Source organism: Hylobates moloch, unplaced genomic scaffold (assembly GCF_009828535.3).
Source record: "Hylobates moloch isolate HMO894 unplaced genomic scaffold, HMol_V3 SCAFFOLD_12, whole genome shotgun sequence".
NCBI lineage: Eukaryota > Metazoa > Chordata > Mammalia > Primates > Hylobatidae > Hylobates > Hylobates moloch.
This window is the reverse complement of record NW_026652287.1, coordinates 47,575,474-47,595,354: the sequence shown is the minus strand read 5'-3', so window position 1 is coordinate 47,595,354 and position 19,881 is coordinate 47,575,474. Positions and strand designations below refer to the sequence as shown.

The 19,881-nt window shown below is 54.7% G+C and overlaps 1 protein-coding gene across 4 annotated transcripts; it reads right to left on the bottom strand.

The window, feature by feature from the left end:
- Positions 1–23: 23 nt before the first annotated feature.
- ADGRE5 (adhesion G protein-coupled receptor E5) lies at positions 24–19,881 on the bottom strand. Of its 4 annotated transcripts, XM_032171589.2 has the most exons (18): positions 19,868–19,881; positions 17,704–17,859; positions 12,555–12,686; positions 11,806–11,952; positions 11,231–11,377; positions 11,097–11,143; positions 10,893–10,970; positions 7,511–7,688; positions 7,318–7,425; positions 6,190–6,455; positions 4,506–4,685; positions 3,144–3,335; positions 2,223–2,449; positions 2,014–2,080; positions 1,820–1,911; positions 1,551–1,719; positions 766–867; positions 24–683 (listed from the first exon to the last, which is right to left on the bottom strand). In XM_032171589.2, the coding sequence occupies exons 2-18, from the start codon at positions 17,774–17,776 to the stop codon at positions 654–656; spliced, it is 2,235 nt and encodes a 744-aa protein (XP_032027480.2). In that variant the 5' UTR covers positions 17,777–17,859; positions 19,868–19,881; the 3' UTR covers positions 24–653. The 4 variants fall into 4 exon arrangements, with proteins under 4 accessions (XP_032027480.2, XP_058281903.1, XP_058281904.1 ...); XM_058425920.1 differs by lacking the exon at positions 19,868–19,881 and having other exon boundaries at positions 17,704–17,916; XM_058425921.1 differs by lacking the exons at positions 766–867; positions 19,868–19,881 and having other exon boundaries at positions 17,704–17,916.

Below are 19,881 nucleotides of genomic sequence, written 5' to 3'. Positions count from 1 at the left end.
TTGGCGTTTCACGGACACCCTGGCCTGGCCTCTGAATCACCACCAGCAGGCAAGGCCATCTTCTGTATGCATGTGTTTAATTTTGTGTCAACACTGAAAAGCTTGAACAGATAAAAACACATTACACAACGTCCACAACCTTCACAACAGTGAGAACCTCCTGCCCAGCCAGGCAGGGCAGGCCTGTGTACCGTGAGCCTCAGGCAGTGGCCCCAAGGGGCCTCGCCGTGGGGCCTCTGACATCAGTCTTAGCTTAAGAGGGAAGCTGAGCCCCAGTGCCTAGTCTCTTCAGTTCGGCAGCAAAGACATGAGAGGAAAAGTCCAGGACGGGACAAGAGCCCTCAGTCTGTCCCGAGTACTGGCCACAGGTGCCAGGGCAACACGCTGTAGCCCTAGGCCAGCCCCTGTCCCCACCCTGGGTCACAAGGTGGAGCAGAGAGGCAGCCAGCAGCAGGACCAGTGGCTCCGACTCTACCCCACTGGGTGGACTTTGGTGCCAGACTATAGCTGCCACTCCCTCCTGGTGGCACACGTGGGGCTCAGGGAGGGAGAGTGGAGGGAGCAGAGTGGTGGACGAAGGGAGGATGGATGGTCTTCGTGTACAAAGCTGCTGTGGCCACAGGAGCTGCTGGACCGTCCAGAACCATGCACCTTCATATGCCGGACTCTGACGCCCTGAGGGCCTGGAGAGGATAGCCCAGAGGCCTGAGCCGTGCTAGCCCTGGTGCCTTCCTGCCCACGCCCGCCCCAGGTGCAGCCCCTTACCCGGGTCTGATTGTGGCCAGTGCCAGAGGTGGTGGAGGTGAATTCTGAGTACTTGCTCCCCCCGGCAACTAGGCAGGCCCACTTCCGGTATTCTTCCCGAACCTGCCGGCCCAGACACCAGGTCAGGGCAGGAGCAGGCCCTGGGACCATGCATGCTCCTCCCCGTGCTCTGCCCTCAGCCCCACCTTCTTCGTGTTTTTGTGTTTTGTCTTTTTTTGAGATAGGGTCCCCCTGTCGCCCAGGCTGGAGTGCAGTGGCACCATCATAGTTTACTGCAACCTTGAACTCCTGGGCACAAGTGATCCTCTTGCCCCAGCCTCCTGAGGAGCTGAGGTTATGGGTATTCGCCACACCCGGCCCTTTTTTTTTTGAGACGAGTCTCACTGTCACCCAGGCTGGAGTGCAATGGTGCCATCTTGGCCCACTGCAACTGCCGCTTCCTGGTTCAAATGATTCTCCTGCCTCAGCCTCCCAAGTAGCTGGGACTACAGGCATGTGCCACCATGCCCGGCTAATTTTTGTATTTTTAGTAGAGACAGGGTTTCACCATGTTGGCCAGGCTGGTCTTGAATTCCTGACCTCAGGTGATGTGCCCACCTCGGCCGCCCAAAGTGTTAGGATTACAGGCGCCTCACCCTGGCTATCTTTGAATTTTTTTGTAAAGACAGCATCTGGTTATGTTGCCCAGGCTGGTCTCGAACTTCTGGGCTCAAGCAGTCCTCCCCCTCAGCCTCCCAAGTAGGTGGGAGGACGACAGGCGTGCGCCACCGTGCCCAGGCCCCCACCTTCTTGTTGAGCAGGCAGTGCAGCAGGTAGAGGAAGGCGCCCTGCAGGCAGTTGAGGATGGTAAACACGTAGGTCAGCACCAAGCTCCGATCGTCGAAGATGAACAGGCCAAAGACCCAGGTGCAGCCCAACAGGAAGAGCTGCGCGATGGCCGTGATGATCAGCGCCCTGCGGGGAGCGGGGTTGCACCGTGAGTCCCCACCTCACCTCCAGCTTCACGCCCCTCACCCTGGCCCTGCCTCCAAGTCCTCACAGCCCCTCCTCTCACCTCGCCTTCTTTAATTTCTTCATATCTGGATTGATTTCAGAAAACTTCTGAGTAAGCTTCCAGACGGTAGTCACAAAAATGACAGCATTGCACTGGGCGGGGAGCAGATTGTGGGTTAGAGGGCCAGAGCGATGGTCCAGCCGGGCCTGGGCCTGTGGTGCTCGGGCTTCGGTGGAGGGAGAGTGGGTACTTACCAAAATGATGAAGGTCACAGGTCCCAGGAAGCTCCAGAGGAATCCCTGCTCAAAGTCCAACCAGCAGCTAGGAGGGAAGGGAGGGGTCCCATCAGTGCCCCGGGAAGCCAGGAGCAGAACCGAGGGCGGCCAGACATTGTGTGTGGCACTGCCTGTGAGCCCCGGGCCTAGCACCCCGCCTTCCTCCTGCCCCACCTTGCTGCACTCACTATCTGGGGCGGCCGTAGCCCTTGCTGTAGACGGCAGCCGAGACGCCCACGATGAGCAGGGGCACGCCATAACCGATCAGGCAGAGCCAGCGCGTACTCAGGCCCTGGCCTTGGAACACGCGCACCACAAGAAAGTAGAGCTCCAGGCCTTCCAGGCTCATCCAGCAGAAGGAGGCCAGGAAACAGTAGTGCAGCAGCCCGGCCACCAGGCGGCAGCGCAGCCCCACCTGCGGGGAGGGGACGGAGGGGCAGGGCGAAGTCAGCGCGGGGCGGGGCATGCGGCGCCAGAGCCAGTCGCCTGCCAGGTCCCGAGAGTGGGCGGGACCACAGCCGCAGGGTGGGCGGGTCTGGAGCGGAGGCCAGGTTTCCCCTCAGGACCCACTCCCAACAACGCTCATAGAGGCGAGCGGGCACTCGGGGTGTGGCCAGGCAGCTCCAAAGCCAGCGCCCTTTAAAGAGACAACCTCGCCGGGCGCGGTGGCTCACGCTTGTAATCCCAGCACTTTGGGAGGCCGAGGCGGGCGGATCACGAGGTCAAGAGATCGAGACCACGGTGAAACCCCGTCTCTACTAAAAATACAAAAAAAAAATTAGCCGGGCGTGGTGGCGGGCGCCTGTAGTCCCAGCTACTCGGAGAGGCTGAGGCAGGAGAATGGCGTGAACCTAGGAGGCGGAGGTTGCAGTGAGCCGAGATTGTGCCACTGCACTCCAGCCTGGGGGACAGAGCAAGACTCCGTCTCAAAAAAAAAAAAAAAAGAGACAACCTGACCCCCCCGGTGGGCGGGGCCAGATCCCGGGCAGGGGCGGGGCCTCATGCCTCCAGGGCCCGCCTACCCGACTGAGCCCCGGGAGTGGGCGGGGCTAACCCCTCCCAGGCCTCCCTGACCCCAGAGCTCAGGAGGGAGCGGGGCGGGACCTCACCTGGCCGCCTTCGTTCTCGATGCCGGCCAGGAAGATGGTTGAGCCCACGAAGAGGCAGATGCAGAGGTGCAGGTGTATGGTGGTGCGCGAGCCCTGGATGGGCCGCACCAGCAGGAAAGTGAGGATGCACAGCAGCAGGCAGAAGAGTGACAGCGCCAGTCCCACCCTGGTGATCAGGGTCAGCTTCCAGTCCTAGGAGTGGCACCGGGTGCTCACGGTTCCTTCAGGGAATGAGGACTTCCTGCCCTCTTTGTGGTCCCTTTTCCCCCCACACTCTGACGGGCCCACCTCTCTGACCTCCTCCCTTGGCCCTCCTAGATCTGGCCACACTTACCAGCTGGTAGGGGAGTCTAGGGATTTCACATTTTTGTGCTTGCTGGGCCTTTGGCCTGGACCACAGGCGCCCCCCTTCTCTGCCTGGCTAATTGCAGTTTTCGACAAGGCCCAGCTTAACTATGGATCCTACTGAAGTCACATACAGAAAGTGGTGCTCCAGGCTGGGTGCGGTGGCTCATGCCTGTAATCCTAGCACTTTGAGAGGCTGAGGTGGGCGGATCACCTGAGGTCAGGAGTTCGAGACCAGCCTGCCCAACATAGTGAAACCCCGCCTCTACTATAAATACAAAAATTAGCCGTGCATGGTGGCGTGCACCTGTAATCCCAGCTACTTGGGAGGCTGAGGCAGGAGAATCGCTTGAATCGGGAGGCGGGGGTTGCAGTGAGCCAAGATCACGCCACTGCACTCCAGCCTAAGCGACAGAGCAAGACTCTGTCAAAAAAAAAAAAGGCCGGGTGCTGTGGCTCACACCTGTAAGCCCAGCACTTCAGGAGGCCGAAGTGGGCGGATCACCTGAGGTCAGGAGTTCGAGACTAGCCTGGGCAACATGGTGAAACCCTGTCTCTACTAAAAATTACTCAGGCATGGTGGCGCACGCCTGTAATCTCAGCTACTCTGGAAGCTAAGGCAGGAGAATCCCTTGAACCTCACTAGCTGAGGTTGTGCCACCGTACTCCAACCTGGGCGACAGAGACTCCGTCTCAAAAAAAAAAAAAAAAAAAAAACGGGCAATGGTGCCCCCTTGGAATGCTCTCCACGGGGAGCTTTCAGTTGACATCTCACAACTGGTACAGGATGGACAGGCAGAGGAGCGGAGCTAGTGGCTGCACTCAATGTATAGTTGCTGGGTTGTAGAGAAGAGGCCAAAGAGGCTGCGAGGGGTGTGATGTGGGGACAACCTGGGCTGTGCAACCATGCAGACATCTCTGAACAACCAGCAGGGCTCCATGGAGATCTAGCTGCCTGTCTGGTTGCAGCTGGACCTTGTTACCTGTGGGCGCTTGAGAATGGCTCCAGCTACTTACCTCCACATCGTAATGAGCCATAAGGATCGCAAAGCTGCTCAGGTGGCTGCATTGGCAGGTGGTGCTGCCGTTCTTGCTGCCCAGCACCTGGCAGCCCTCGGTGGCCCAGTGCCCTCCCCTGTTGCTGTCACTCTTCCAGAAGGCACAGAGCAGCTCCTGCCGTGGCCCAGGCATCACATCCTGTGGGCAGATGGGGGTGGTCAGAAAGCTTGGCCTGGAGCTCACTCTTAGGTCCTGGGCTTGGGCTGAGTCTAAGAGGGCTGCTTTTTACTAGATGAGTATTGACTGAGCGCCTACTGAATGTAACAGGTTTGGAGACACAGCAGTGAACAGGGCACACACAAGTACCTACCCATGTGAGGTTGACATAAGAGTGGGAGAGGTGGCCAGGCATAGTGGCTCATGCCTGTAATCCCAGCACTTTGGGAGGCCAAGGCAGGTGGATCACCTGAGGTCAGGAGTTTGAGACCAGCCTGGCCAACATGGCGAAACCCCGTCTCTACTAAAAAATACAAAAATTAGCTGGGCCTGGTGGCAAGCACCTGTAATCCCAGCTACTTGGGAGTCCTAGGCAGGAGAATCGCTTGAACCTGGGAGGTGGAGGTTGCGATGAGCCGAGATTGAGCCACTGCACTCCAGCCTGGATGACAAGAGTGAAACTCCATCTCAAAAAAAAAAAAAAAAAAAAAGTGGGAGAGGCAGATTATGTCATAAACCTAATGAATAAGTAATGTAGATAGTGCATTAGAAGGTGGCCAGGGATGATGGCTCTTGCCTGTAAGTAATTCCAGCACTTTGGGAGGCCAAGGTGGGAGGATCACTTGAGGCCAGGAGTTTGAGACCAGCTGTGGCAACATAGCGAGACCTCCATCTCCATTAAAAAAAATTTTTTTTTTATTAAATGGGCATAGTAGTGCACGTTTATAGTCCCAGCTACTCAGGAGGCTGAGGTGGGAGAATCACTGGAGCCCAGGAATTCTAGACCATCCTGGGAAACATAGTGAGGTCCTTGTCTCTATCAAAAATAAAAAAGTTAGCTGGGAGTGGTGGTGCATGCCTGTAGCCTCAGCTACTCAAAACTCTAAGGCCGGAGGAATGGTTGAGTCCAGGAGTTCGAGGTTGCAGTGAGCTATAATCGTGCCACTGCACTCCAGCCTGGGCCACAGAGTGAGACCCTCCTGTCTAAAAATATAAATAAGAAAAGAAAGGCCAGGCGTGGTGGCTCACGCCTGTAATCCCAGCACTTTGAGAGGCCGAGGAGGGCAGATCACCTGAGGTCAGAAGTTCGAGACCAGCCTGACCAACATGGAGAAACTCCGTCTCTACTAAAAATACAAAATCAGCCAGGTGTGGTGGTGCATGCCTGTAATCCCAGCTACTCGGGAGGCTGAGGCAGGAGAATCGCTTGAACCTGGGAGGCAGAGATTGCAGCGAGCCGAGAACGTGCCACTGCACTCCAGCCTGGACGACAGAGTGAGACTCTGTCTTAAAATAAATTAATTAATTAATTAAATAAAATAAATAAAGTAAAGAAATAAATAAGTAATGAGGTTGGGCAAGGCCCAAACGAGAAGGCCAGAAACATAAAAGACTGAGTCACGTGGGGAAAGAGCCTCCCAGAGAGAGGCCCAGCATGTGCAAAGGCCCTGGGTTCTTTGAGGAAGTGAGCAGAGTGAGCAGAGACCTTGGCAGGAGGGTCTCTTCCCGCCTCCCCACTGGAGGACTCAAGGTGGGAGAAGGCGAAAAGGATGGGGGAGTTGAGTTCCTTGGTGTTGTTGTGGCTCAGAAAGACGGAGTTGACGGCCGAGAGGCGTCTGAGCCGGACACCGCGGATGTTGCTTTCATATATCTCCTCCAGTTCAGCTTGCTTCTTGGAATGCAGGTTCAAGGAGGCATTGGCCAGCAATGTCGTCATGTTCCGGATGGAGAGGATGCCCGCCACGGCGGGGCCTGGGGAACAGACACGCTCACTGCCTACTCCTGTTGTCCTCCTCCCACGCTCTATCCTCCCTCCCAAGATGGCCCAGCTCAGGCTCAGCCAGTCCACCACGATGACGCCAGGAGCCCCTCCCGATGAGTCAGTTTCTATTTGTTCCTTTTTTTTTTTTTTTTTTTTTTTTTTGTTCCTTTTTTTTTTTTTTTTTTTTTTTTTTGAGACGGAGTTTCGCTCTTTCGCCCAGGCTGGAGTGCAGTGGCGTGATCTCAGCTCACTGCAACCTCCGCTCCCCAGGTTCAAGTGATTCTCTTGTCTCAGCCTCCCGAGTAGCTGGGATTATAGGCCCCTGCCACCACGCCCAGCTAATTTTTGTATTTTTAATAGAGATAGGGTTTCGCCATCTTGGCCAGGCTGGTCTTGAACTCCTGACCTCGGATGATCCACCTACCTCAGCCTGCCAAAGTGGCATAAGCCACTGCGCCTGGCCTTTTTTTTTTTTTTTTTTAAGACAGGGTCTCACTATGTCATCCAGGCTGGAGTGCTTTGGCACGATCATAGCTCACAGCAGCCTTGACCTCCCAGGCTCAATTGATCCTCTCGCTTCAGCCTCCTGAGTAGCTGGGACTACAGGCACGTGCCACCACACCCGGCTAATTTTTATATTTTTTGTAGAGACCGGGTTTCACCATGTTGCCCAGGCTGGTCTTGAACTTCTGAGCTCAAGCGATCTACCCACCTGGGCCTCCCAAAATGCTGGGATTGCAGGTGTGAGCCACAGCGCCCGGTCAGTTGTTCCATATTCTGAACCTCACCCTGGCCCCACCCAGCACCTCCATCTCTCTCCCACGGGCTCCCCCTCCAGACCGCCGCTGCTACCTGGCTCCTCGGCTCCAGCTGCCACAGCCCAATTCAGCTTCATGCGTGCGTTGCTCTGACCCATAGTGACGTTCTTGTCCCCCCGCTCCTGGATCATCAGGGTCAGCTCTGAGGGGATAGGGGCAGTAGTGATTACAGACCCCAGGTACCAGGTGGGGCCCAGGGTTGGGGGCAGGGCAGGCCAAGGCCTCACCTGTGTTCGAAGGGGAAACGTAGGTGAAGGGGCCTTCAGGCAGGTTCTTGGCCAGGATCCTCATGACATCTTCAAGGATTGAGAGCAGCTGGGTGGCTATGAGATGCCGGACAGGTGGCGCCAGGGCCTCTATGTCTCCAGGGGCTTCCATCAGTTCGTCCACCAATTTGATGACGTTCTAGGGGTTGGTGGGTGACAGAATCGCTGGAGCATGAGACCACAGGGGTTGCCTGAAGGACCTGGATCTCACCCCCTACCAGGGGACACACTGGAGACCCACAGGCACAAGGGAATCACTGAGATGATGCAGTAACCAGAAAACAAGCAGCGGATTGAGTATTTGCCTGCGTGCACATATGAATCACAGCACTTAACACTGGCCGGGCACAGGCTGCCTGCCAGGCTCTGTTTTGATTTCCTGTTCTTTTTTTTTTTCTTTTTTTGAGACAGGGTCTCAGTCTGTTGCCCAGGCTTGAGTGCAGTGGCATAATCATAGCTCAATGCAACCTCCACCTCCCAGACTCAAGCGATCCTCCCACCTCAGCTTTCTGAGTAGCTGGGACTATAGAAGCGTGCCACCACACCCGGCTAAATTTTGTAATTTTTTTTTGTTTGTTTTGAGATGGAGTTTCACTCTTGTCACCCAGGCTGGCGTGCAATGGTGTGATCTCAGATCAAAACAAAACAAAACAAAAAATCATTCCACGTTAAAGTGGTTAGTATGTTGGATCTATTAGGTTAAATGCAATCTTAATTTATTTATTTATCTGAGACTGAGTCTCACTCTGTCTCCCAGGCTGGAGTGCAGTGGCGCAATCTTGGCTCACTACAACCTCCGACTCCCGAGTTCAAGTGATTCCCTAGTAGCTGGGACTACAGGTGCCCGCCATCATGCCCGGCTAATTTTTTTTGTTATTTTAGAGATGGGTTTTCACCATGTTGGTCAGGCTGGTCTTGAACTCCTGACCTCAGGTGATCTGCCTGCCTCAGCCTCCCAAAGTGTTGGGATTACAGACTTGAGCCACCATGCCCGGACTGCCATCTTTTTTTTTTTTTTTTTTTTTTTGAGACGGAGTTTTGCTCTTGTTGCCCAGGCTGGAGTGCAATGGCACAATCTCGGCTCACCGGAACCTCTGCCTCCCGGGTTCAAGCGATTCTCCTGCCTCAGCCCCCCGAGAAGCTGGGATTACAGGCACGCACCACCACGCCCGGCTAATTTTGTATTTTTAGTAGAGATGAGGTTTCTCCATGTCAGTCAGGCTGGTCTCGAACTCCCAACCTCAGGTGATCCGCCCACCTCGGCCTCCCAAAGTGCTGGGATTACAGGCGTGAGCCACTGCGCCCGGCCTGGGACTGCAATCTTAACTTTAATTTAACTTTATTTTTACTTTATAAAGTGTAATTATTAGACAACAGGCACAGTGGTGCACGCCTGTACTTCCAGTGCTTTTGGAAGCTGAGGTGGGAGGATCACTTGAACCTAGGAATTCAAGACCAGCTTGGCCAACATAGCAAGGCCCCCATCTCTACAAAAAATGAAAAAATGGCCGGGCGCAGTGGCTCACGCCTGTAATCCCAGCACTTTGGGAGGCCGAAGAGGGTGGATCACGAGGTCAGGAGATCGAGGCCATCCTGGCTAACACGGTGAAACCCCGTCTCTACTAAAAAATACAAAAAATTAGCTGGGCGTGGTGGCGGGCGCCCGTAGTCCCAACTACTCGGGAGGCTGAGGCAGGAGAATGGCATGAACCCGGGAGGTAGAGCTTGCAGTGAGCCGAGATCACGCCACTACACTCCAGCCTGGGTGACAAAACAAGACCATATCTCTAAAACTAACTAACTAACTAAATAATCTAGCAACTGGAAAAGTTAAAATGATGTTAAGTGGCTCACATCATTTTTCTACTGTGCTAAAAACATATGGGAAAACTTTTTTTTTTTTTTAAGACAAAATCTTACTCTTGTTGCTCTGGCTGGAGTACAGTGGCGCAATCTCGGCTCACTGCAACCTCTGCCTCCTGGGTTCAAGTGAATCTCCTGCCTCAGCCTCCTGAGTAGCTGAGATTACAGGCGTGCACCACCACGCCCGGCTAATTTTTGTATTTTTAGTAGAGATGGGGTTTCGCCATGTTGGCCAGGCTGGTCTCAAACTCTTGACCTCTGATGGTCCACCTGCCTCAGCCTCCCAAAGTGCTGGGATTACAGGCATGAGCCACCGTGCTTGGCCGGGAAATCTTTTATATAAGGCTTATCATGTGTCAGGCACTGTTCTCTGAGTCTTACTTCTATTAGTTGATTTACCCTTCAAACTGACTATATGAAGGAGGCATTATTTTCATGCCTGTGTTGCAGATGAGGAAACTGGCCAGGCACAGTGGCCCACGCCTGTGATCCCAGCATGTTGGGAGGCCGAGGCAGGAGGATCACTTAAGCCCAGGAGTTCGAGACCAGCCTGGGCAACATAGCAAGACCCCCATCTATAAATATGTTAAATAAATAAATAAATAAGCCAGGCATGGTGGTACATGCCTTTGGTCCCAGTTACTTGGGAGGCTGAGGTGGGAGGGTCACTTGAGCCTGGGAGATTGAGGCTGCAGTGCGCCATGATCGTGTCACAGCCCTCCAGAATGGGCAACAGAGCCAGACCTTGTCTCCAAAAAAAAGCAAACAAACAAAAACAAAACAAAACAAACAAACAAAAAAAACCACCACAACCCCAGAAACAGATGAGGAAACCGAGGCCCAGAGAGGGCGAGTCACTTGCCTGAGATCACACAGCAAGAAGTGGCAATGGGGGGATTTGAACTCCTGTGGCCCAACTCCAGGTTCTTTTTTTTTTTTTGAGACAGAGTCTGGCTCTGTCACCCAGGCTGGAGTGCAGTTGCATGACCTCGGCTCACTGCAAGCTCCACCTCCCAGGTTCACGTCATTCTCCTGCCTCAGCCTCCTGAGTAGCTGGGACTACAGGCGCCCGCCACCACGCCCGGCTAATTTTTTTTTTTTTTTGTATTTTTAGTAGAGACGGGGTTTCACCATGTTAGCCAGGATGGTCTCGATCTCCTGATCTCGTGATCTGCCCGCCTCGGCCTCCCAAAGTGCTGGGATTACAGGCGTGAGCCACCGTGCCCGGCCTCAACTCCAGGTTCTTAAGTGCTGCACTCTGTTGCCATTATACCTGGTGTGTGTGTGTGCATGTGTGTGTCTTCACATGTCCGGGTGTGTATATGTTTGTGCACATACTGTATGTGGTGTGCGTATGTTATGCGCATGTGTGTCTCTGACTAGAGGCCTCTGCTTGGGTTGGGCGCTCTCTCTGGCCACATGGAAGCCTCCGCTAGCTGATTCTACACTGTCCTGGGGTCCCCCAGCGTCCTGCCCTTACCTGGATGGTGACCTTGGCTGAGCTTGTCTTGGAGTCTCTGCCCAGGTCCTGGACTTTGTCGAAGAATCGGGAAAGCGTCTGCAGAGAGAGGAGATGTGGGGGTCAGAGAGCCTGGACAGTAGGTGGGAAGTTTAGGACAAGGAGACAGATGCAGTGCTGTGTGGATGGACTTCCTGCCGCCTCATCCCTGTGGGGGCCACTCACCTGGCTGTGGACTCCAGGGGGCGGGGTCCAGGTGGGGAAAGTCATCTCTGTAGGGAACAAGACAAGCGGCTCATTAGGCGGGAGTGTGTCAGTGTGTGTGTTGGGGGTGGGGAGCTTCTAGGATCAGGTCATACCTTCACAGACAGTGCCCTTTTGGTTATTCGGGATTCCGTGTTTGGGCTTCCAGCCTGGGCGGCAGCGGCAGCTGTATGAACCCAAGGTGTTGAAGCAGACGGTGGAGTTGTCACACTGATGCTGCCCAGAGCTGCACTCATCCACATCTGAGGACAGGAAGAAGGGGGTCAGGCCCTGTCCCAGCCTGGAGAGGGTCCTGTCTCCTGTCTGTGCCCCCAGCTCGTTCTTCCCGGCATTAGTGCCCCCCTTGGAGAGGTGGACGCTGGGTTACGGAAGCGTGGAGAGGCCTGGGCACAGCAGGTGGGCCCCGTGCAGATGTGCAGGTTATGAATACGGTGAAACGCCCTCCTCGCAGTGAGTCATCAGCTGTTGCCTGAGGTCACCCTGATCCTCCCCCGAGTACCCCAGCTCCTTCCGGAGGACCCCTGCTCTTTTCTCATCTAGCCTCAGAAGAACAAACGCCTGGCACAGCCGGGCACCTCCAGCGCTCAGTCTGCTTGGTTTGTGTGGGCGCCGTTGAACATGTGATCAGATGTTTGTGGGTCTCTGGGAATGTGGGATCTGAGCTCTCGACCTTCACAGACGGTATTGTTTGGGCCATTGGGAGACCCCGGAATCGGTTGCCAGCCCGGGCGGCAGCGGCACTGATAGCTGCCCACGTTGTTGAGGCAGTGGGTGGAGCTGTGGCACGGGTTTTGTCCGGAGGTGCATTCATTCACATCTGAGGACAAAGCCAGAGGGTCAAACTCTGTCCCTGACCAGCCCGGGCCTGCCCTCCACTCTGCACCCACTTCCCTATCTTTTTATTGCCCCAGACTGAAGACCATTATTGCACGTGCTGCCACTTGGTGACCTTCAACTTCACCTTCAAAGCATCTTATAATGGTCTTCCTACCAGGTGGGCACAGCAGGGACCATGGTCCCCAGTTTATAGGAGGTGAAACCAAAAGGGAAACTGAGTCATGGGAGCTAGACTTCCATGACTAAAAACTAAAAACTCTCATCTGCTCCCTCCCTGGTCATAGTGGAGGTTCCCCTTCTTAGAACTGGAAGTGACACCTTCTTCCACTCGCACCTGACAGATGAGGAAGGGGTGAGGTCTGGGGGCCCACAAGGGCACTCCAAGCCCCGAAGGCCCTGCCGTCTCCCTGCCGTGTGGCGGGACCTTCCTGGGAGGTGAATCCTTAGGCAGGGGCTTAGCAGGTCCTTGACTTTGTGGGAACCTGTGGCTCTTCTCCCTCCTCCTCAGCTGCTTTGCAGGACCTGCCTCAGCTCCATCCCCAGCTCCCGTCCAGCCTCACAGCGTCTTCCTGGGGCCTCTACCTGTGCAGAGCTTCGGGTCCTCAGGTTTGATCTTGAAGCCAGGCAGGCACTGGCAGGTGTAGCTGCCGAGAGTGTTGATGCAGGTGCTGTAGCTTTTACAGAGCCTTGGGTTCTGCTGACATTCGTCCACATCTGCAAGAGGAAGGAGGGGGTGAAGGATGCCGGTAGCTCTGAGCAGCTTTCAGGGCTGAGGGTCCACTATGTTTCCTGGCATGGAAGCATCTGGAAGGCACCACTGTCTCCTCCCTTTTCCAGTCCACACAGAGGCATCCTATGGTGAGGGTGGTGGCTCAGGCCCTCTGTGGTCCAGATGTGGCTGGAAGCAGCCAAGTCCTCCCCTTCTCCTCTGCCTTCCTGGGCAGCTCCAAGCTGGGGTGTCCCAGCCATCTGCGTCCCAGCCTGAGGATTCCGGGCAAAGGCCAGGGTGGGGCCTTCCTGAGAACCAAATGCAGGGGACATGCCGTGCGCCTGGGCAGGACACGTCTTGGTTCCCAACGGTGGCCCTGGGCCTGACTCCCCCAGGACGGCAGCTCGCTGGCCAAATTCTCAGAATCTTGGTGGCCCTAGCAGGATGGCGCTCTCCCATCCACACTAGATCTGAGAGCCCAGCTTCACGGGCATGGACCAAGACCCCTCCCTGAGCCAGGGCCCCCGCGATGCAGCGCAATAGCAGGGGTGGGGAGAGCGAGGGTTGATGCGGGACAGGCTGGGGCTGCCCGAACAGTGGGCACCAGGCTGGGGTGGACAGTGGGGGCTGATGTCCAGCCAGGCAGCCCCGAGTCTACAAAGATGCTTTTTTCTGATCCCCAGGAAGGGATCTACGGATATGGAAATAGCAGGATGTGGTGAGAATCCACATCTGAGCAGAGCTAGCCGTGAGCGGGGGCTTGTGGCTAGAGAGGGCACAGGTGCCGATGGGTGAGGGGTGGCAGATGTATCTGTCCTCTCATCCCTTGTCATTCCACCAGGGACGGAGACCTGTGGGCCCTGCTGAATGGAGTTCAAGCTTCCATCTCTGTCCTCGAGTGGTCCAGACCAGGACTGACCATGGGAGAGGATCAGGCCTGGGGCAATTGTCCCCAGTGATGCTGCCTCTTGCCATCTAGTCCAGGCTAGCGCCGCTTCCTTCATCCAACCCTCTGAGTGCGGTTTTTGTTGTTTTTTTTTTGTTGGAGACAGCGTCTCTGTCTGTCACCCAGGCTGGAGTGCAATGATGTGATCTCAGCTCACTGCAACCTCTGCCTCCCAGGTTCAACCGATTCCCCTGCCTCAGCCTCCTCAGTAGCTGGGATTACAGTTGCGCACCACTGCGCCCGGCTAATTTTTGTATTTTTAGTAGAGGCAGGGTTGCACCATGTTGGTCAGGCTGCTCTCGAATTCCTGACCTCAAGTGATCCTTCCACCTTGGCCTCCCAAAGTGCTGGGATTCCAGGCATGAGTCACGGCACCCGGCCCTCTGAATCCATTTGTGGGGTCCATGTCACCCTGCCCACACCTGGCCACAGCATCCTCCCAAGCTTTGGTCACTGGAGGTGCGTTCAGGCCCAGGAATTATCAGGGTGGGTCACGGTGGAGCCTTGGGTGGGGAAATGGATGAGGGCTAAACGGCCAGGAAGGTAGTCAGGAGGCATCTTCTCCAAGCAAGGTTGTTGGCTGGAGACAGTTGTCCTGTCCTTGAGATTCTCTCCTCCTGAGTTTCTGACAGGGTTTTGGGGTTCATTATGGTAGGGTTGGGTGTCAGAGGGGTTCCCGGTGTGGCTGACCTCATGTGAGCCCCAGTGGCAGCAAGTCTCATCCTGGCAGTCCCTGGCGATGGCGGAGAGGATGGACACTGTACTGGAATGCACCACCACACTCCTCCATGTCATGAGCCCATGAAATATCCTGAGTGCCAGCCCCCTTTTGTTTTATGCAAATAAGATGCCAGATGGGCAGGGGGATGTTCCAAGCTTCCGAAGTGGCCCCCTGTGGAGGGTCCCCAGTCTCAGGGTTGGGACAAAGACGGGTGATCAGGTGTCTAGGATGGCCCTGAGACGCCTGGAGACAGTGGGGTGAGGAGTGGAGGGAGCCACCCGGGGTCTCTGGCCTGGATGTCAGAGGCCCCATGGGCTGTGACACTGGGTGCACGTGTCCTCAGGTGCAATAGCGAAGCCTGGAGTGCCGAGGGTTAAAGGGAGGGGCCCAGGCCCCTCTGAGCTTCTCACCTCTGGTGATAGGTCCTGCTCCAAACCAGCAGGCTGCTGGCTCCATCACCTGCCTTGATGTCCGTGGAGGTCCCTCTATCCCCTCAGCCCTGCTGTCCATGTCTCTGCCCAGCTGCCTGACTGAGTCCCCTTCTCTCAGCCCAGGCCTGTTTCTAACACAGCAACACACCTCCTCCATAACCACAACCACCATCCCATGCAGGGGGCTCATAGCAGCGGGTGGGTAGCACCCCTAGCCGGGGCACCCTGGGAGGAAACCATGATCACCAAGTACAGTTGTGCAGGTTGCTCACTGCACAAAGGTATTGGGCCAGTGAGATGAGCAGGGGCTGAAAACCAGCCCACTCTGTCAAATGTATCCACTGGGAGAGGGGGATCTCTTTCCAGTTCACATGAAGACTCTGTCCTCTGGCCAAGTCACATGCATGTGGGGTAACACGATGTCCACTTGCAAGGGGCCCCTGGTGACTAGCAGTGTGGCGGACAGAAGCCTCCTTCTGGGCTCCACGCAGGTGTACGTCCCAGGTACATGCATCTCTGCCTTGTCCCCCACCCTACCTCCCTCTTTGTCCCTCTGCGCTCTGCCTGAATGCAGGGCAGGAGGGGTGGGGCTGGGATCTGGGCTGCAGGCCCTTTCTTCTCTCTGTAGTCTGAGTCTCATCACCTCCCACCTCTGCGCCACTCCTCTTCCTGATCTCGGTACCCTGCACTAACTCCCTCTCTTTGAATGAGTCGCAGCTCCCAGCTGCCTACTGCTGACTCCCATCTGCCCCTGCGAATCCTGGAAGCCCCTTCCCTGCACAACCAGCTTCCCTGGAAAATAGGCAAAGCCTGGAGTCCCAGTTTCTCCTGGCCTGGGCTGTGGCCTCAAGCAAGACCATAGCAAACGCTGTGGCCTCTGTGCAGGGTTAGAGCCTTGCAGCTGCTCTCTGATCTCGCACCCTATGGATACCCATCCTGGGGGCGCATCAGATCAGAATTACAATAAAATCCCCAATAGCTATTGCTGATAGAGCACATTCTGCAAGCCAGGAGCTTTTAAGTGCCTTTTTTTTTTTTTTTTTTTTTTGAGACGGAGTCTCGCTCTGTTGCCCAGGCTGGAGTGCAGTGGCGCAATATCGGCTCACTGCAACCTCCGCCTCCCGGGTTCATGCCATTCTCCTGCCTCAGTCTCCCGAGTAGCTGGGATTACAGGCGTGAGCCACCGCACCCGGCCTTTTTTTTTTTTTGAAATGGAGTCTTGCTCTGTCACCTAAGCTGGAGAGCAGTGCTGTGATCTCGGATCACTGCAACCTCTGCCTCTCAGGTTCAAGCGATTCTCGTGCCTTAGCCTCCTGAGTAGCTGGGATTACAGGCATGCACCACCACACCCAGCTAATTTTTCTATTTTTAGTTGAGATGGGGTTTTGTCATGTTGGCCAGGCTGGTCTTGAACTCCTGACCTCAGATGATCCACCTGCCCCAGCCTCCCAGAGTACTAGGATTTCAAGTGCGAGCCACTGTGCCCAGCCTGTTAAATATTCTTGTAGGTAAATGCCATTACTCCCCTTTTACAGATGGGAAAACTGAGGTGCAAGGTTAAAGTAACTTGTCCAAGGTCTACATTTAACAAAAGTCAAAGCTACTTTTGTTTTTATCTTTAAAAGATAAGGACTCAGCCTGGGTGTGGTGGCTCACAGAGTGAGACTGCATCTCAAAAACAAGCAAACAAACAAAACAAATAAAAGATAAGGACTCTTTCTTCCTCTTGTCTATATTTTTGTTTTTGTAGAGATGGGGTCTTGATATGTTACCCAGGCTGGTCTTGAACTCCCGGCCTCAAGTGAAGTGATCCTCCCACCTTGGCCTCCCAAAGTGTTGGGATTACAGGCGTGAGCCATGGCACCTGACCTATTTTTTTTTTTTTTTTTTGAGACACAGTCTCACTCTGTCGCCCAGGATGGAGTGCAATGGTGCGATCTCGGCTCACTGCAACCTCCGCCTCCCAAGTTCAAGCGATTCTCCTGCCTCAGCCTCCCGAGTAGCTGGTAGCTGGGATTACAGGCACGTGCCACCACGTCTGGCTAATTTTTGTATTTTTAGTAGAGACGGGGGTTTCATCATGTTGGTCAGGCTGGTCTCAAACTCCTGACCTTGTGATCCACCCGCCTCGGCCTCCTAAAGTGTTGGGATTACAGGTGTGAGCCACTGTGCCTGGCCAGTTCTTTTTTCATGTAATGTTTTTAATTTTTTTAAATCCTGACTCCAAGAAAGCTTTGGTTTGATTTTTTCTTTTCTTTTTTTTTTTTTTTGAGACAGGATCTTGCTCTGTCACTCAGGCTGGAGTGCAGGGGCTTGATCATGGCTCACTGCAGCTTTGACCTCCCAGGCTCAAGCAATCCTCCCGCCTCAGCCTCCTCAGTAGCTGGGACTACAGGCGCAGGCCACTATGCCTGGCTAATTAATTTTTTTTTTTTTTGGTATTTTTTGTAGAGATGGGGTTTCACCCGCTTGCTCATGCTGGTCTCGAACCCCTGGGCTCAAACAATCTACCTGCCTTTGCCTCCCCTTTTATAGGGGTGGGGTCTTGCTATGTTGCTATGGGCTGGTCTTGAACTCCTGGCCTCAAGAGATCCTCCCGCCTCAGCCTCCCAAAGCACTGGAGTTGCAAGCATGATAATATCACATCTCACATGTGGACAGCGGTTTCTGAATAAGTATCCTGGCCACTGTCATACACTTGGTTATCAGATTTGGCCCAGGCAGCTGGTCCCAGAGTCAGCCCTTAATCCTCACATCACGCTGCCTCTCTGGGGTGGTGGGGTAGGTACATGCACACCTGTCCCATCTCAGACCCCAGGCACTGACCCTATAACCAAGGCCCTGCTCTCTGGATGCTGCCAGAATGGCGCTGGTGACCCCAAACCTCATGGATGGAGAGTCAGAGGACGTGGGGTGCTTCTTACCTTGACACGTGTTCTCACTGTCATTCTTGAATGTTTTTGCCCCAGAAGCAAGCTCATATCCCGGGCTGCACATGCAGTGGTAGCTCCCCTCTGAGTTCCTGCAGTCTGCGAATTTTCCACATGACACTTTCGGTGGTGATGCACACTCATTGATGTCTGGAACACAACAGGACAGGGAGTCACCTCCCAAAGATGTGAGTTCCATCAGGGCAGAGACCCCTGTCCTGACTCCCCAACATGGGGCCTGCTGCTTAGTATCTTTTGGAAAGAATCTCAAGTTGCACTGCACAGGCTGTGCTGCAGCTGGAGCAAGCCATTCCTGAAGACCACACTTGATCTCAGTTCTCTGGCTGGCATCCTAGATTTGGACACAGTGAACAGTGCTGAGGTGTGGGATGGACAGGAAGCTCCACATCCTCATCCCCAGTCTTTTTGTAAAAATTTAAACCCCATGGCGGCCAGGTACAGTGGCTCACGCCTGTAATCCCAGCACTTTGGGAGGCTGAGGCAGGTGGATCCCGAGGTCAGGAGTTCGAGACCAGCCTGGCCAACATGGCAAAATTAGCCGGGCATGGTGTTGCATGCCTGTAATCACAGCTACTTGGGAGGCTGAGTCAGGAGAATCACTTGAACCTAGGAGGTGGAGGTTGCAGTGAGCCGAGATCGGGCCACTGCACTCCAGCCTGGGCAACAGAGTGAGGCTCTGTCTCAAAAAAAAAAAAAAAGAAGAAACTCATAGCCAGAATGTACACCCTCCCCAGTCTTAAGGGTAAACTGAGGCACAGACTCCAGATTCCTGAGCACCCAGCTTCTCTCTCTCCAGGAAGCCATGCCTATTCACTTCTTACCTCTCCCCCTTCATATTTTTCCCTTATTTCCTTCCTTCCTTCCTTCCTTCCTTCCTTCCTTTTTTTTTTTTTTTTTTTTTTTTTTTTTTTTTTGAGACAGATTTCATTTTTGCCAGGGACAAGGGGGCAATTTGGTCCATCAAGCAATTCTCCTGCCTCAGCCCCCGGAGTAGCTGGGATTACAAGCATGTGCTCATGTGCCACCATGCCCGGCTAATTTTGTATTTTTAGTAGAGATGAGGTTTCTCCATGTTGGTCAGGCTGGTCTCGAACTCCCAACCTCAGGTGATCCGCCCGCCTCGGCCTCCCAAAGTGCTGGGGATTACAGGCATAAGCCACCGTGCCTGGCCTACTTTTCTTTCTCTTTCTCTCCTTCTCTCTCTCTCTCTTTTTTCTTTTTTTTTTTTTGAGACAAAGTCTTGCTCTGGTCGCCCAGGCCAGAGTGCAGTGGCTCAATCTTGGCTCACTGCAACATTCACCTCCCAGGTTTAAGGGATTCTCCTGCCTCAGCCTCCCGAGTAGCTGGGATTACAGGTGACCGCCACCACCCCCGGCTAATTTTTTGTGTTTTTAGTATAGAGAGGAGGTTTCACCAGGTTGGCCAGGCTAGTCTCGAATTCCCAAGCTCAAGTGATCTGCCCACCTCGGCCTCCTGAAGTGCGGGGATTACAGGCATGACCCACTGTGCGGGGCCTATCTCTCTCCCTCCCTCCCTCCCTCCCTCCCTCCCTCCCTTCCTTCCTTCCTTCCTGCCTCCTTTCCTCTCCCTCTGCCTCCCCCTCCCCTTCCAACTCTCCCTCCCCATCCCCCTCCCTTTCCCCCTTCCCCCTTCCCTCCCCTTCTCCCTCCCCCTCCCCCTCTCCCTCTTCCCCTCCCTCTCCCTCTCCTTTCCTTTCAGAGACAGGATCTCATTCTGTTGCCCAGGCTGGAGTGCAATGGTGCAATCATAGCTCACTGCAGCCTCAAACTCTTGGGCCCAAGCAATCCTCTCCCTTCAGTCTTCTGAGTAGCTGGACTCCAGGTGTGTGCCACCATGCCCGGCTATTTTGCGTATTTTTTGTAGAGACAGGGTCTCGCCATGTTGCCCAGGCTGGTCTCAAACTCCTGGCCTCAAACGATCTGCCCGCCTCAGCCTCCCAAAGTGCTGGGGTTACAGGCGTGAGCCACCACGCCTGCCCTCTTTTTCTTTTCTCTGGCCATGACGGTAGTCTGGAAGGTAAGGCTGTGGCCCCTCACAACAACCTCTGTCCCCCACTGGCACTGGGCAATGCCTCATAACCGCGGACGTCCCCTGCACTGCCCTCAAGCCTCTGTACCGTCACAGGTCTCC

What these genes read in the sequence shown, in the direction of transcription:
- ADGRE5 (XM_058425920.1), bottom strand. Translation starts at nt 17,908, where the DNA reads ATGGAACTCACATCTTTGGGAGGTGACTCCCTGTCCTGTTGTGTTCCA. An exon ending in CTGTGACCTTCATCATTTTG is followed by an intron (nt 1,912 to 2,013) that starts GTAAGTACCCAC and finishes CTCCCCGCCCAG; the next exon opens with TGCAATGCTGTCATTTTTGT. An exon ending in AAGAAATTAAAGAAGGCGAG is followed by an intron (nt 1,720 to 1,819) that starts GTGAGAGGAGGG and finishes CGCTCCCCGCAG; the next exon opens with GGCGCTGATCATCACGGCCA.